Below are 17,768 nucleotides of genomic sequence, written 5' to 3'. Positions count from 1 at the left end.
GACCAATCAATACCTTGACATTTAGCTTGTCTTAGATTTGAGGTGAGATTTATTTTTTGCTTTAGGAAAATGAATCTAAGGCAAGTACTTTCTTTCATACTAACACATTTATGAAACAATAAGGGGGGGGACCCACTTTTTTTCCGGGCTCTAGAAAAAAACTCGCCTTTCCTCAAAAAGAGTCAAAAGTAACATTTCTAAGATGGAAGCAATCCGGAAAGCTTCAATTGTGAGCAAGATTCTGTGGAAATTCAGTGAACGAATTAATTTGGCTCCTGGATAGCGGTAGAAGATTTAAAAGGTGGATTTATTCAAAGATCACCCTTGCTGAGTGGGGCTTTAAAAGCCCTTCCCCGGGCCAGGTCCCAGCCTTTCAGATTCCTAAATAATCGGAGTATTATGCAGGTTTTCCTGGCCCCGCCCCGCCAGGGTGAGGACCTGTCTCCCTAGCCCGGCGGGCGCGTCAGAGCCGGGGAGATGCGGCGGGGCACGTGGGCTGGAGACACTTCCTAGAAACGCGCGCGGGCTCAACCCTGCCTGAACTTTCCTGTAAACAGAGCGCTGACAGGCGGCATCCCCGCTGGGTGGGTCCGGCGCTCCTGGCGCAAGTGCCACTTCTTGCTTTTAATTAGCGAGGGGAGAGGCGACTAAGAAGAAGTAGCTGCTCGGCAAGTCAGTGCAGGAGGCTGACTTCTGCGAGGCTGGGGGAAGAGCCGGGGGAGGCTGCCGGGCTGCTCCGGCTGTTTTCTCAATGAATAGCTGGCGGGGAGACTGAAGGCAGACACAGCCTCCTCCTCCCTCCGCCGCCGGGCGACGGCGACAGCTCCAGCCGGGACCTGGCTCCCAAGACGCGCTCCTTGGAATGCCCTCCTGTTCCGCGCTCCTGAACCACAGGTCCCGAGGAAGGAGAGGCTTTGCGGATCCAGATATCGCCCGGAAAATGACACTTGGGAATGGTATTTTCTGATGACAGCCCCGTCTGTTTGTGACAAAGCCTGTCGTCCGCAGTTGCCCCTGGGGGGGGGAAGTCCTGAGTAAAACTCAGTCCTGCCTTAAAGTGAGGTTGCAGGGGCCACAGGAGAGCCAGAGCGCACCATGTCACCGGCCGGACGCGTCCTCACCTTGCTGCTCTGGAGTCACCTGCTGGAGCTCTGGACCCCGGGTCACACCGCGGACCCGTCCTACCCCAGGCTACGCCTGTCTCATAAAGGTAGGTTACCTTTCCATATCCTCTTGTTAAGAAAATGCCCAAAATGGAAAGTCACTTAACACTGGTCTATGCCCCTCCAAGACCTCCAAAGTGCACCTGAAACATATTGCAAAAACTCACCCAGGATTGTAGGCACCTCGAGTTAACATACCCTACCTCATCTGGAAAAAAAAGTGTTAAATTAAATAGCATGCCAACTTGAAGGTGTGATTTTTGCCCTAGAAATATCAGATACTATTCTTGAGAAGTTCACTCACCACTGTGCAGAGCTAGAAGGTGGGGCGCAGTTGCTAAGAGCCGGAAAGGCAGAATCCAGCAAGTGAACATTAGGTATTGAAATACCCCCACTTGCCTTTTGGGAGGTATGTGGGACAGGCTTTAAAAAAATATAGATACACTTTTTGTTTTTATTGGGTGTTTTGTTTGTTTTCTTTATAATAAGATTGAGAGGAGGAGAAGAGAGAATTCCTGAAGAAATAGTGATTTCATCCCACTGAAATTAAAATAACTAACAAATAACACAAATTAGCCTTCACACTGAGTTGGTTATTAGAACATTTTAATGTGTAGCAAAATAAAGAAGTTTATTGGCAATCATGGTAAATTGACTTATAATGGTTAAATATTAATATGCACTAGCCATTTCTTTTAAGTGTTCATTCATCTTATTTTTACAGAATGTCTAGCATAATGTTTATTTTATTCTGCGGGTAGGTCTTATACAGCTACTTCATATTCATAAATAAATGATCAAAAGGTAGGTTTTGCATTAGGACCGGTCAAACCCATTCACGAGTCCTCCTGTCTCCAAACAAGCAAGGAACAAAACATGTTTTAAGAGGAAGTGATTTTGTTGACTTAAAAGGAATTTGGAATACATTATTGGTTATGAAGTTTCATTATTACCACCAATTAAGACAGAGAACAGATGCAAAAATGAGCATTACATAAGAGCCATGTTCCCCCCTTCCCCCACTGGAGTAAGCTTTTAAATTATCTTTCACTATGGAAAAAACAAAACCTGTATCTTTAATACTTGGTAGACTATTCAGCAAAAGATAGAACCAGAAGGTCTGAGTTTTGTATGACATAATTGGTCTTTTTGTCTTCTTATTGGACAGGAGTAAATGTAATGGTGACTGTAGAAATTTCTCATTATAATACTTAAAATTGTGGATATCTTCTTTATTTAAATAATGTTCTTGTAACATTTTGCAGTAGGTACCAAAATTTTATTAAATACATAAACAAACAACATTTGTCACCTATTTAAAATGTAGGGTCCTGCATTAACACATGCTCTTTGATTTGAGAGGAGATAAGTATCAAGGTCTCTGTTTATAAGAAGTTATAAGCAAAATTGTCAAAGTGTAAAATCTGATGGGATGTAATAATGGAAAAATTAGGATGCCAGAAAATATTGTTGATTCTGTGTCTTATAAATGGTATCTACCTTACAGCTATAATGAATGAGTTGTTTTTCCTAATTTCTTTTGCCAAGCATACTTTGTTGCTATGTATTGAAAATGGATGGATTTAGATACTGCTAAGTGAGGTGAACCAAACTCATGCAGAAAACACTACCTACTCTTCCTGATATGTGGATCCCAGCTTATAATGTGTACTGTGTATATGCAAACAGCAAGCAAGTGTAACTAACTGTAGGTGTAGTATAACATTTAGAAAGCAGACCAAGAAGGGTAATGATAGGTAATGAGGAAGGATGGAATGCAGGCAAAAGGACACATGAGTCATGGAAAGGATACAAAGCTAGTTTTTTTTTCCCCCTTTTAGTTTCAACTTTGTCACAATTTTTCTTTTTCTTTCTTTGTGGTGGATAACTAATAAAACTGTAGAGAAAAAAAGGAAGATGAGTGGATAGGCTGTTAGTTTTGACATGGTGCTAACCTTTATACTTCAGGCATACTTGGCTTTTGATAGCTCATTATCAGTATGTTTTCCAAACTGCCTCATTTGATTTTTTTGCACAGGCGAGCTTATAATTTGGTCAGTGTACCAAAATTACATGGTATAACTGCTCTCATTTTAATATATATATTTTTAGCAAGTTTGTCTTCAAGATGTCCCTGTTAATCAGAGAAATAACTGTAACTGATTTTATGAGCTATGTCATATGTTGTCAAAAGGATCTGCAAGTATTTGTTTATACTAGACTGAAAACTCTCACAAGATCTCTCTTTGGCATTTCTTCACCTTTTATTGGGACTGATGAAAAAGACACTTTTATGATGATAATTTTATACAAAGACAGTGTAGAGATGTCTGCAAATAAAATGTTCTCACTTAGGCAATTTAGTTAGGAAAGTCAGCTATGAGATCACACCAGAGACACAACCTGAGGCAGCAAATGCTTGCTGTATGTATCACAGGTTCCTCGGTGACAGGGAGAGCAAAGACTCTCAGAGCAAGGACATCCAGTTCAGCCAGCACAAAACGAACCATTCTCCACTCTGTAGAATTCAGTAGACATTTAAAGAGTCTTCAAATATTAGGAACCGTGCATTGCAGGCTAATAATCTCCTGAAGTACCGAATGGTGACAGTAATGTTGGTTTTTCAGTAGCAAGAGAATTTAAGTAATTAATATTACCAATGAATGCTCAGTCTTTCAAAGTAAGATATATGAGTGTATGTGCTCTATGCTGCTGTCTGACCCCACTGGGTAGCGTAACACACTTCGCTCCCTAGGGGTGCCCTGTTGTACTCATCCATCATTCTTCTCATGGCAGTGGTCTATGCCACATGGGAGAAGAGCAGTCATTTTTCTTTCACCCTCCACTTCCAAGATCAGAGAAGAAAAAAAAAAAAACCTGAATATTCTTTTGAGAAGAAGGAGGATGTTTAACTGTCATATACAAAACTTTGAGATAATTTATATAAAAATGTGTTCCTAAAATGAAGACCCAGTGACCCTTTGGTTTACCTTCTGTTTTTCTCTACCTCTGGCAATGGCCTGTTCTTGAATAGATCTTTCCAGAAGAAGGCTACTAAGTAGAAGGGAAGTGTGGGGTAGAGAGCACTGTCTAGCTTATTTTCAAGCCTTCTTCACCGGTGATGGGATGGTACTCAGACCTTTCTTCTTCTTACTATTTCAGTATTTAGAAAATGTGTCAATTTGGGGCAAGTAGACTACACGAAGAGACAAGGAAACTCTTATTCAGAAAATACATGTATCTCTTATAGATTTTATACAAATAAGTAAGTTTCATTAACCAATAAAAAGATTTAAAAAAATTAGGTGGCAAGATGCTTCCTCATGCTGGAAGAACTTTGAGTCAAGATTTGAGCTGATGTTGACTACAAAAGGCAAGTTCAAGGGTGGTCATGCATTATGTGCATTCTAGTTGTTTATTCCAGCGAAAGAGGATAATATTGGTGAGATTAATAAGGAATGGACTTTCTGTTCAGTTTTCATAAGTAATCTTTGTGATCCTGAAGAAAAGGCAACTGGAAAGAATGAGGAGGAGGAGTCCTGAGGAACTGAATTCCTCCATGTTGACATCTGTTCCTTCCTTATCTGTCACCATCACACATTAATGAGGTTACTGGGAAGGCAAAAATAGCCTTCTTGATAATGGAGTTGAGAGAAGGAAAAAACAACAACAACAACCAAAAACAAATTGCAATCACAGTAACTGTAGACTTTGTAGTAAGTGTAGTCAACTAAGACTTCAATCAAGAGCAGTCTGGCAGATAGGAGTTCAAAGTTCCCATATGGATGGGCTGTCGCAAAAGACATGGTGGTTGCTTCAGGAGGACAGGGTTCGCCTAGGATGTTTGGGGAAGAGGCAGTCAGTCAAGATAGGCTGGCATTATAAATGGAGATTTTCGCTTTGACATGACACCCCTATTCATAAAACCCTAGCTAGTGTTAATGCTAGGTCTGTATTTACACATTCTAACTCTTTACACCCAGACCCGTCATAGCTCAGAGAGCTCAGGATTTGACGTCAGTAGCCTGCACTCCATGTCCTACTCTTGCTCATAATAATGGCAGTTTGTGCATCAGTGTGAAAAATATTGATCGCCATTGTCCCTTCTTTAAATATTTCACTGAGGGTTAGAGAGGATCCATTGTTACAATACTTGTGACTGTACTTTATAATCTAAAACTATGTATATTGTTAATATTTCTTTAAAACAGCATGTTCTCAAGGTAATAACTCTGGGGAATGGTATGAACTTAAACATGAACAAATGTTAAAACAGTGCTGCCATATAAGGAAGAATTTGGTCTAAAGTAATATAAAAAGATATGGTTGATCTTCACGAACCAGTCATTGTAAATCTCACCTTCATGCCTTTGGCCCTTTGTTATTCCAACTTAGAAGATCATTACTCCGTCTTCATTTTCAAAATTTCATATCTAATATTTGCTCTGATTACTACAGTGAGTTACACCTCACATTGCAAAATTCTTTATATTCATAAAACCAAGGCACTAATATACATTAAGAAAAGGTTTGTGTGACCGCCCTGGAGACTGGTGTTTATGTTCTAGCCAGAGTAAACAAAAAATAAATAAAATAAAACGAGGCCGTAAATTAAGCTGTATTTGGTGAGCCAGCTCAGAGTTTTGCTTTCAGCCAGTACCTAAGTATTATCAGCAGTGATATTAGTCACACACATCTCTGGGTGTTAATAAACAAAAACTGGTCATAAGGCATGATTCATAATCACAGTAGTTAAATAGGACTCAGGAGTAAACATTAACCTACATGCCAGACTGTTAGGGAGTGTTGGGGTGAGAATGAAATGATGGTTTTATTAACCAACAGTTTATGTTAAGACATCAACATGGAACAAAATGTGAAGAATTATGCTGTGTTGAGTTGGGCTAACAACAACAAAAAAGGCTTTCTGTAAGGAAAGTCTATCTAAGGGTGTTACTTGTTGACCTTTTATTTCTGTATTGGTTCAATGCTGCACGTACATCATATCAATATATCTTATATACACTAATCTCTCAATCTATGAATCTTTCATTTTTCACATGGATAGATAATATCATGGTAGAAAGCCAACTATTTTTCCTTATAGAAGTTAAGAAGAGTGAGGGTCATGGTTAAAAAAAGCCATAAAAAGAGTTTATAAATGAGCTGGATGATAATTTATGTGTGCACAACCATTTAAAAACCCTTATGAGAGCAATTTTCTATATGTAAAATATGGTCTATACTTACATGATTAATAAATATATACAATAAAAATTATAATGTCCTAATGAAACATTCTTTTAAACTTTACTTTGCCAAATTGTTGTCATGGTGTATCTGTCACTTAGCCTCAGGGTATTTCATACAAGGTCCTTTCTATTCCTTTTTCTCTTTCATTCTGAGATGAGATCACTTCTCAGTTCCATGCTTCAGTTCTGTGGTCACATGATAAACCACCATGCTATTAAAGTGATAAGTTGTTAACAGTCTGTTGAGTCATTTTGCTTTGTTATTGACACCTAAAGTGTTCGTCACTGAGGTTTCTTGGTGGGAGAGTGTGTAAAGATTTACTCCTTTATCGTCAACTGTTGTGTGGCTCAGCGGAGGAATTTAGTCAGCGGGAATCTAAAAGTGCCCTCTGCATGCATGCATATCCCTCAGGCACTGCCCCTGCAGTGCTAAGGTGGCCCTACCTATCAGTTTAACTTTACAGTTCAAGACAAAGCAGTGCTGAAGTGAAATCACTCAGAACATCTTCTAAGGGTGCACAATGAAGATTGCTTTTTTTGGTTCCAATACTGCAGCCTAGCTCGTTCACACCCAATGCTTCAGAATACTCAATAAATTAAGTAAGAAAACATTAGGTGATATTAGCAATGGTTTCCTTAGCACGTGATTTGAAACATAAGAGAACTGTCTATGTCTTTAGGTATTCCTTAAGTATAAGCAAGCATTACTCTCTGTAATATATCATAAAGATGATAATGACAATATTTTTTCAGTGCAATATTCTAAACAGATAGTGAAAAAATGATAATGACTTATTAAAACTAAAGGTTAGAGTTTTTGCTATTAAGAGAACATTTTCTTTCATGACTAATGATTTCAACAAATGACATTTCTTGTTACTGAGAATTTGCCTTCCTGTGAGCCTGTGGTGGTCAAAGCAATTGATTATTCAAGAACATATCTGCCTATTGAAGTTCTATTGTGTATATCAAGATCTTTCCACTTATCAACAAGGTAATCTTTCCTTCTAATGGCCCCTAAAAAAGTACAAGAGAATTCACTGATTTGCTTGAAGTTTGTAAACTGAGAAATGCATTTCCCCATGTGTGCTGGTACCTAAATTCTCAGCCATCAGTGCTCTCTGCCTAAGGGCTCAGCAGTGCAAGAATGGTAAACAGAACAAGCACTTAGGGCTCAGACATTACAAAACACTCTCACATTCTTATTTTGATTGCCTCAATCCCCTAGTTTTTGATGAAGCATGCCTAATTTAAATCGAACTTCTGGTTCCCTGGCTTGAGTAAGTAACTTCTGTTTTGTGACTATGAGTATTCTCAGCTTTTAAGCAGTGTAGCGTTTAATTTGTAGATTGTGAAGGATCAGAGAAGATGATACATATTGATGTGGCTCAATTACCCTTAGGAGGCTTTTCAAAAATGAGGCAACGGACCATAAGACACTGAGAGCATCTTCTATGCTGGTTTTCCTTTTTAATTGTAAAATTAATCATGAGCAAGTGCTTAGTTTCCACTTTAAAATAAGGGAAGCTACTCATCGCAAGTTTTACTAAATGCAAGAGTTTTAATTAAATGTAATTCTGATTGCTGTAGGTGACTACAAATGGGGGATGTTGGTATCCATTGTATTTATAAGTTACTGTAGAATTACTTTGATAATAATTGAAAGGAAGTCGGAACTTTAGCATCAGGCACCTTGGAGACAACAGCTCCAATCCTAGAAATACCTACCTAACAAAGGTAATTGTAGGCCCAACATTGTAAAGCACAATAGAGCTGATATTACAAAAGCCAGACCACACTGAGCAATGTCAGTCTAAACAGTGTCCGGTAGGCGGCTATCAGCTCAGCATGTGTTGTTTGCTTTGAAAGTGAAAGAGAGCCGTCTGCTCTGTCTTTCTTGGGACAAACAAGGTAAAACGGCTGGGACAGAACAGACTCCTTACATTTACCTGGAATTCAGTGGGTGCCCATTGCCATATAAGCAAGGCTGACTTAACTGCCTTAGACACTGATTTCAAAGGGGGAGTCTGATGGGGTGGGTTGGGAAAGGTCCCAAGGAAACTGAGGCATCCTGAGCAACTGTTTATGGCTCCTTCAATAAAGGAGACTTTAGAATAGGGGCTTAGCCTCTCCTCAGTATTCACCTCCCTTCCCCTTGGTGAGTGAAACAGCAGGGCTTCAGGAAGTCCCTTGGGGGTATCCCTCACTTTCCCATCTATGCACATCTATTTTTTTTAACACTACTTTGCATGCATGTGCCATTCTTGGGTAATCAGAGGCCTCTTCCTTTTTGTCACTCTGTTCCTGGCCTATGCTATGTGCGCTTGCACCTTCTCTCCCAGGGAGCCATTCCTTATCTTTTCCTGACTTTAGGCCCCAAAGAAACAAACAAACAAAACAAAACCTTGAAATGGATGAAAAGTACCATTCTTCTTCAGTTTACTAAACTTCAACCTTCATTTTATTTTTGTTCTCTCTTTTGCTTTGTTGAAAATCATCTTATAATGAAATATACCTTGTACAACCAGAAGTTAAATTTCTTTGCTCTGTTTTTCAGGGTGGTACCTGATGCTCAAAGGTACCAGGAGATTGGGGCAAATAGGCCAGAGCAGATTATGGCAGAAGGAAGCTTAACCTGCTAAGTGATGTGCTCTGCAGCTACACTTGAGTTAGGCGACAGACTATTTATTATCAATGCACACCTACCAACTTCTACACTTTCAGTCTTTTTAGAGTTTCGGAAAACCAGAATAAAAAGAGGGTTTATAAGTGGGTAATTGTCGGGGCACAGACTATCTAAGAATAAGTCCTACTGGTGATTGCAAGTAGCCATCGCCCCACAGCAGGATAGAACAGCAGCAGCGAAGACACTGAGAACAAAAGAGGGAGACAGCAGCGGTGAAGCTGGGCATGCTGACCCATACTTCTGGAAAGGAGGGAGCTGAAGAGGGCTTTAAATTCTGAGTTCAAAACATACTGTAGATCAAAAGGCCAAAACAAAATGTGTTCGCAACTTTGTTTGCCGCTATTTACTGCTCCTGATTGCTTGTTTCCTGAGTGAAAAGTTTACTGTCGACCGCGTGCTGTCTCAGGCCCCTTCAGTGCTCCTTCCAATTTCACAAACTCAGACTTCTTTTATTCCCTGATAGGCCTCCCTGTGTGTCTGATTTCTCCTGATTCTTTAAAAACCACAGGCTTGGGAGACAGTGTGTGCACATAGTGGAATATTTACAGATTTAGAATTTTTAAATTTTTGGACTTGAATATAGTGTATCTTATCTATACTCCATTATTTTTGTAAGTCACTGAACTCTGAAACTTACTTTACTTAGTTAAAAAGAAGCTAATGCAAATGTCCTGGCTCATGTGATTATTACAGGAAAAATGTATCACAGCATAGAACTACAACTTGATGTCCTGACATGTATAAGGTTCCTTAGTTTAAAGAACCGCCTTTAAGTTACTTCAAGTCAAGGGAGAGAACTTGTGTGTGTGTGTCTGTGTGATGCGGTTGTTAAGATTATGCAGCAAAGTTATATGGTGGGTTCATAAATCACGCTACAGGACAGCTTCCACGTGGGAGTTTTTATTAGGGGGTAGGGTCACAGAGACCGTCTCTAACAAGGTGGGAAAAAGAGAGAGGAGGGTATAAAGTGATTCAGCGCATGCGCAGGTGTTCCACAGATGGTTCACTTTGTTGCCTATTCTGGAGGTGGCCTCAGGATGCTTGATGTCCTGAGGTCAGGTCCCCTAGAGGCTGGGTATAGAGATACCTGCTTACAGATCCCAACAGTGATTGTGTAGGGAATAAAATTACATATTCAAGTCATATTTCAAACCTGCAATTACAAAGTGGGTGTTTTCTATCTACCGAATTTCAAACAAAACATTTTTAGTTGACTTCTTCATTATGGTCAAATAAAGGGCAGCTTGATTTAGGGCTACTGCTAAATATACAGTATCTTTCTTTTTTCCCCAAGACAGTTTTCTGTTTAACAGCACTGGCTGTCCTGGACCTCGTTCTGTAGACCAGGATGGCCTTGAACTCACAACCCTCTGCCTCCTAAGTGCTGGGATCAAAGGTGTGAGCCACCATGCCCGGCTAATACCTTTCTTTTTTTTGTTGTTGTTGTTTTGTTTTTTGTTTTTCCCTGAGACAGGGTTTCTCTGTGTAGCTTTGGCTGTTTTAGACTCACTTTGAAGACCAGGCTAGCCTCAAACTCACAGATACCTGCTTGTCTCTTCCTCCCAAGTGCTGGGATTGCAAATGTACAGGCACCACTCCTAGCTTTGGCTAGTATCTTAAAGTCCAAAGTTGTAGGATTTTTCTTGACAAATATGCTCATAGATGCTGGGCTATACTATCACTCCCTGATTATTTTTAATTAAACATGATGTATAGTCACTTACTGATCAGTGTAGTATACAAATATGTTTTATTTATTACTGATGTTGTAAATTGGGACACAAGTTTGGTCAGTTGTGGAGAAGCATTCTGTGAAATTCCAGAACAATTTACATCTCAAAAGATAATTGACAGAACAATGTCACCTCTGTTTAATTCCTGTGCTGTGAACCTCAATCTCTTGCCTTGGAAATTTAGAGGTTTTTAGGTATTCAAAAAGGTCAGTTCGTTCAATAATGCTTTATTTTGTGGATACTTGTTGAGCTTTATCAATGATTTAGAGACCAAGTATGTGGCTCAGATTTTAGAATGTAAGAGAAAAGTTTTATGAATATAAGCAACATGCTAGATGGGATCCTGGTGGTAGTAAAGGTTTATCAGGTAAAAACTAAGGAAATCTAGGTTCAGGGTGAATTTTAGTTAGCATAGTTAGTAATTATACATCTGTGTCGGTTCATTATTGTGATGTTTCTGTTAGGTAAATGGTTAATAAATGGAAAACTGGGTCTAAGGGATATGGCAACCTTCTGTATTGACTTCACAATCTTCCTGTGAACCTAATATTATTCTAAGATAAAGTTCCCTCTCTCTCTGTTTCTGACACACACACACACACACACACACACACACACACACACACACACGGCTTTACACAGGGCCTAAGATGTATTTGTAAAGAGACTTACCATGGTAAAGCAAGGCATTTTGATGCATTAAGTGTTAAAATGCAGTCTAAAGAATCAGAATTTGATTGCTGTGGGGACTGGCGCTTAGTCTGGATGACTGGTGGGTGGTGGGCAAAAAGCCATGAGGCAGCCATTAGTATCTTTTTCCTAGCTCCTACCTAGCATCCTGCTGTGCTCCTACTCTGTTTAATGATCCCATCAGAGACACCCTCTACTACATCTACTTACCCACACACATTTTGTATCACATATGTCCTACAAACCGCTTTCCCCCCGACAAACACCGTTTTTTTATATTTATTACAAGTGATACAGAATTAGTGGAAAATTCTGATAGATTTAGAAATTGAGAAAACAAAACCAAAAAGCTTTAGTTACATGTATTGTCTTGTGTACAGGTTTGTGGGTGTATGTGCCATGACTGGTGTACGAGATAAGAGGACAACTTAGTGAGCCAATTTCTCCTTCTACCATGTGCTCCTCGGAGTTGAAGTCAGGTCATTAATGATGGCCACTTGTGCCTGTAGATTGTGAAACTTTTGGTAGCAGTTTCTATTGTTGATTTTGACTCTAATGAATGTTAGTTATGTAGTATATTTTGCTACTTGTTGTAATGTCTGTAATGTAATTGCTCTACATGCTGACGTTAGTGTTATTTAAGCTTTCAGATGGACGCCATTCATAAATATGTTCATAGCAGACATCAGAGAAAATGAAATGATGAGATTAGGGAGCACATCAAAAATAGGAAAACCTTCACCTTACATCCATCAAAATGGCTAAAATAAAAAACTCAAGGGACAACACTTGCTGGAGAGGTTGTGGAGAAAGGGGAACCCTCCTCCACTGCTGGTGGGAATGTAAACTTGTACAACCACTCTGGAAATCAATCTGGCACTTTCTCAGACAATTAGGAATAGTGCTTCCTCAAGATCCAGCTATACCACTCCTAGACATATATCCAAAAGATGCTCAAGTACACAATAAGGACATTTGCTCAACCATGTTTGTAGCAGCTTTATTTGTAACAGCCAGAACCTGGAAACAGCCCAGATGTCCCTCAACGGAGGAATGGATACAGAAATTGTGGTATTTTTACACAATAGAACACTACTCAGCAATTAAAAATGAGGAAATCATGAAATTTGTGGGCAAATGGTGGGATTTAGAAAAGATCATTCTGAGTGAAGTATCCCAGAAAGAAAAGACACACATGGTATATACTCACTTATATAGACCTACAAGATATGATAAACATAATGAAATCTATACACCTAATGAAGATTAAACAAGAAAGAAGGTAAGATGATCTTACCGGGGTAAGATGATCAATCCTCACTTAGAAAGACAAAGGGGATGTGCTTTGGATGTAGGAGAAAACAAGTAACAGGACAGAAGCCTACCACAGAGGGCCTCTGAAAGACTCTACCTAGCAGTGTATCAAAGCAGATACTAAGACTCATAACCAAACCTTCAGCAGAGTGCAGGAATCATATGAAAGAAAGGGGAGTTAGTATGATGTGGAGAGGATAGGAGCTCCACAAAGATCAAATATATCTGGGCACAGGAGTCTTATATAAGACTGTTTATCCAACCAATGACCATGTATGGATATAACCTAGAACCTCTGCTCGGATGTAGCCCGTGGTAGCTCAGTAACCAAGTGGGTTGCCCTAGTAAGGGGAACAGGGACTATTTTGGACATGAACTCAATGGCAGCTCTTTGACCTCCCCACCCCCCAAGGGAAGATCAGCCCTGCTAGGCCACAGAGAAAGACTTTGCAGCCAGTCCTGAAGATACCTGGTAAAACAGGTCAGATGAAAGGGGAGGAGGTCCCCCCTATCAGTGGACTTGGAAAGGGGCAGAGAGATGAGGGAGGGTGGGTGGGACTGGGAGGGAATGAGGGAGCCGGATACAGCTGGGATACAGAATTAACAAAATGTAACTAATAATAAAAATAAAAAAATAAGAAAACTCAACTTTTACTCCTTCTTCAAAATGCCTAGATGGATGGCTTCAGGCTTTCCATTTCCAAAGTTATGGAAAGGAACCAAAAGTGCTTTAAAACAATCCAGAATACACTTGAAAGGTGATGTTTGAGGTTTGCACAGAAGGCAGTCTGAGTACAGCTACACACCTGACTGCACCATTGCTCCGCCGCTCTCATTAGTTCCGGTCATGGTTTCCAACGCCAATGCAACGTCCTGTAGATTCCCACGCTGTTGCAGAAAATAATAGAAAGCTGTTGGGCTATGAATTTAATGTTATCATGGCAGTATTATCTAACCCACTATCATAAATAATGCGACATGGGCTGTCGCATTATTACCTGTTAGATTTGTAATTGCCTCATTTACCTTGGGCCGGGCAGATGTTTCACTTACCCTGTCTCAATATCCTCACCATCCATCTCCCAGCCCCCACCCAATGCCATCTGCCTTAATCCTCCTCAACTGGACTACCTTTAATCCATAATCCCATGGTACTTGCTTATATTCTTCATCTGGGCCTTTTCACGCCATTATTGAAATCCTTCCTTGGCCCACATGTGTTTTCTTCAGGCTAACCCATCCTGGCATCCTTCACCTTCCTTTCTTCCCATCCATCTGTCCTTCTTGTGATTCCTCATGGGATTTCCCAAAGCCTAGGAACCTTAGCCACACCAATCCCATTCTGCCCTGCCCAGGTATAGGCTGTTTAATTAGCCAGTCAGGGATAATGACTTAGGCAGGTTTACTCAGAGGGTCAGTAGTTAGCACCAGACCAACCTCCAACACCACACTATAAATCCTCAAAAAATAGTCTCAGAGAAGGAAAAGCTGAAAACTGTTACTTCAGCATGGAAGACGTCTTTGGGATAGAGCAATAATTTGTTCGATACTTTGGTTTTTGAAGCACTGTCCTTCGTGGATCAAAGCAAACTGGGTTTTTCGTTTTGTTTTGACTTGATTTGATCAATTTGTCCATGTGAGTGATTATTATACACACAATTCCAGCATGCTATCTTCGATTTACCATTCTAAAAATCTGTGTGTTAGTAAATTAGATAGTGACAAAGAAAGGTAATTGTTCTGGTTCATCACTATAGTGTTTCTTTACAAGGTAATAGATGGTAAATGTAACTCGTTTACCCTCCACGTTTAAGAACATACACAAAATATCTAAGCTTGTATAAAATAATATGTCAGAAAATAATTTTGTACTTAATTCGTCAAAGAAAAGTAAAGGATATAAACAATTTAGAAAACGTATACATTGTCACTGACCTATCAAGAATAAATTAATAGACTTCAGAATCATTCGATTAGTTTTAGAATCCAGAATAACAGATTTAAAAATAAGTCATTAGATGAGTCAATCCTTTTATTTCTAAAATGTTTGTGTGTGCAGGGGTGGCGTGAAGAGAGTGGAGTTTCTCTGGGTAGATATATGGACTTGTGCAGGTGCAGGTATACAGATGTCTATGGGGAGGTTAGAGGTCAGTCTTGCTTTGCTCCCCAGGAGCCATCTACCTTGGTTTTGAGACAGGGTTTGCCGTTAGCCCAGAGCTTGCAAGTATCTAGACTGGCTGGCTAGTGCATTGCAAGATCCTCCTCCCTTCTCCCTGTCTCCTCACTGCGGAGCTTACAAACTGAGACACCACAGGTGGCCTTTGGACATATGTTCTGGTGATTATATTTAGGTTCTTATATGTTAATAAAAATAACAGGAAGTAAAAATGATTGTGATTTTTTTTCTTTTTTTTTTTTTAATGATTTATTTACAATTTCTACAGCATTCTGCCTGAACACCAGAAGAGGGCACTGGATCTCACTGTAGGTGGTTGCGAGCCACCATGGGGTTGCTGGGAATTGATCTCAGGACCTTTGGAAGAGCAGAAATCTCCCCAGCCTGTGAATTATTCTTATTATTGATGAACAAGTAATAAGTTTTTTTTTTCCTCACCTCAGGCAAACTTACAAAATCCATAACCAAGAACAGGAAAAATGATGAAGGAAAAAACTTTTCAAACTTAACAGTGTTCATGTTACACATAGTTCTGGCTGGATAAGTAGTATAGGTCAAACACTTAAATTTTCTTAGAATGACTACCAAAACATTCAGCCTGCTGTACTCTTAAGAGTCTTGATTAATATGAAATAAACATAGTTATTCTTAGAAGGGCCACATCAACAATATTTAAAATGTAAATTGAAAACAAAACTAAAAACTTCCCACAGTCAAATGTTAAAAGTTTTACTTATCAGAATATTAAATTTTCCATATCATTGCATAGTTTCACTAATATGGAAACTCAAAATATTTCTCTTTTATTGTGAGAGACTAGGAAAGGAAAGGAGTGAAAGAAGGTATGAAACATTGGAATAGATTTCATATCCTAACCTTAAAATATCAATTTCAATACTAATTTGTTAAAGTCATGAGAAGTGAGTGTTTCAACTTCTATGACATCAATATATTTTAAATTATTTTTATAATTTTCTGCAGCAAAATTCAAGAAAATATAGGAAGAAGAAAAATTATTCAGGCAATTTTAATTTGATTTAACACAAAATAAATTTTATCTTCATCATTACATCTTTCATACACACACACACACAGGTACAAAGGTTATAAATTGGTCATTGCCTTTGACAGTTTTTTTTTTTTTTTGCCAATATTTTTTTACTTATGCTACAATGTATATACCCTAATTGAAATCAGGTATATATTTAGGATTGTACACTTTGCATATTTGAAGGTAAAAAAAGGAGAATGATCTAAATCTTAATAAATAAAGTTGGGAAATATTGAAAATGAGAAGAAATAAAGTGGGAAAATCTGTATCAATGTCTTCAGGCTAAAAAGGAACTGATTGCTTAGAAAGACGTCAGCTCCTTTATAGTGTTAATGGCTCTAAAATAAATACTATACTTCGATTTTATTATGTGTAGTTTTATTTGAGCTTGCATAATTACCTAGAAAACTACATTCCTGTATTAGTCAAAATGTAATACCACAATATGTTTTTTTCTGGGTTAGAAATTCCCTTCTGCTTTTTACTGTTAGTTTAATTTGATTGGATCATTAGAGCAGGCCTTGGGGTTGCTTACTGTTGAATGTCTACACAGTGATCAGTCCTGACTGCTATTGGTTTAATTCTGTATCAGGTGGGAAAGCCCTGGCCAGCAAAGGTGCTCCCGGGTGTGCTCCCCTAGAACGGTTTGTCAGAACTGACTGGAATCTGCTGTAACATCCCTGTAGCTTCTCACTCCCGAGCCCACCCGCACTCCCACATTTCCATTCGCACTGCTGGCCGCTGAGATAGCCCTTTGTCTTTGCTGACTGCTTTCCTACTTTACAAATAAGCCCAGCTGCTCCTGCAGCAGGTTGTTCGCCCGCCCGGACTCCCCCTTCCTGCTCTCCCTGAGGATGGCAGCCAGAGCAAAGAAGAACAGCTGGGATTGGCTTACTCTGGCATCCAAATAATTTGGGGTGGGCCCATTCCTGACTTTATTTCATTCAGCTTTACAATCTTTCCTTCTGTTGATAATTACCTAACAGATACATGATATTTTTCTAAAGTGTTTCATCTGCCTATGTTTTTATTATATCTGAAGGATATCGTTCAAGATAGGAAAATTACTGCATTTTACACATTGTTGTTTTCATCCCTATTTGAAAGAGTACTTAGAAAACGAAGGAAAAAAATATTATTGTGATTTTTTAGACACAATAAAAAGAACTTTTTAATGTCTTCAAAATGGGCTTGGAATATAGTAATTGCTACGTTGGTATTTGATGGGCAGGAAACAGAGTGGGAATAGAAGAAAGAAGAGAGGAAGGGAGGGATGGCGGGAGGAAAGCAGGGAGGACATGAAGAGGGAGAGAGGAGGGAGCTAGGTAGGGATGGAGAGCAGGGTAATAACTGCCAAACTAAAAACCTAATTTTACTTTGGCAATTAAAACCACTATGATACACCTGGCATTTTCTTTATCTACTTCAAAAGTAAAATTAAAAAAAAAAAAAAATCACACACACACACACACACACACACACACACACTAACATGGAAAAAATAAGGGGAGCACTGGTTTAGGAAAGATTTTATACTTTCATCCACATTGAGAAAGTTTTTGAATGCAGTAATTACCTGGTTACTGCCCAGTCTGTATAGTAATCAGGCCTGTGGCCTGCTATATAGTGAAATTCCCTACACAATCTCCATTCTGACTTGCTGAATCTTTCTGCATCTTAATTTTTCCTGCAATGCCTCTGGC

At 39.2% G+C, this 17,768-nt stretch overlaps 1 protein-coding gene across 1 annotated transcript in view; it reads left to right on the top strand.

The window, feature by feature from the left end:
• Positions 1–486: 486 nt before the first annotated feature.
• Sema3e (semaphorin 3E) overlaps positions 487–17,768 on the top strand; it is a 244,915-nt gene continuing 227,633 nt past the window's right edge. The window contains exon 1 of the mRNA XM_055613028.1: positions 487–1,210. Within this exon, the coding sequence (XP_055469003.1) occupies positions 1,096–1,210 (115 nt within the window). The 5' untranslated portion in view covers positions 487–1,095. The remainder of the gene's footprint in view (positions 1,211–17,768) is intronic.

Source organism: Psammomys obesus, unplaced genomic scaffold (assembly GCF_907164565.1).
Source record: "Psammomys obesus unplaced genomic scaffold, mPsaObe1.curated_primary_1811, whole genome shotgun sequence".
NCBI lineage: Eukaryota > Metazoa > Chordata > Mammalia > Rodentia > Muridae > Psammomys > Psammomys obesus.
Note: the sequence above shows the minus strand (reverse complement) of the source record. Positions and strands in the feature narration are given on the sequence as shown.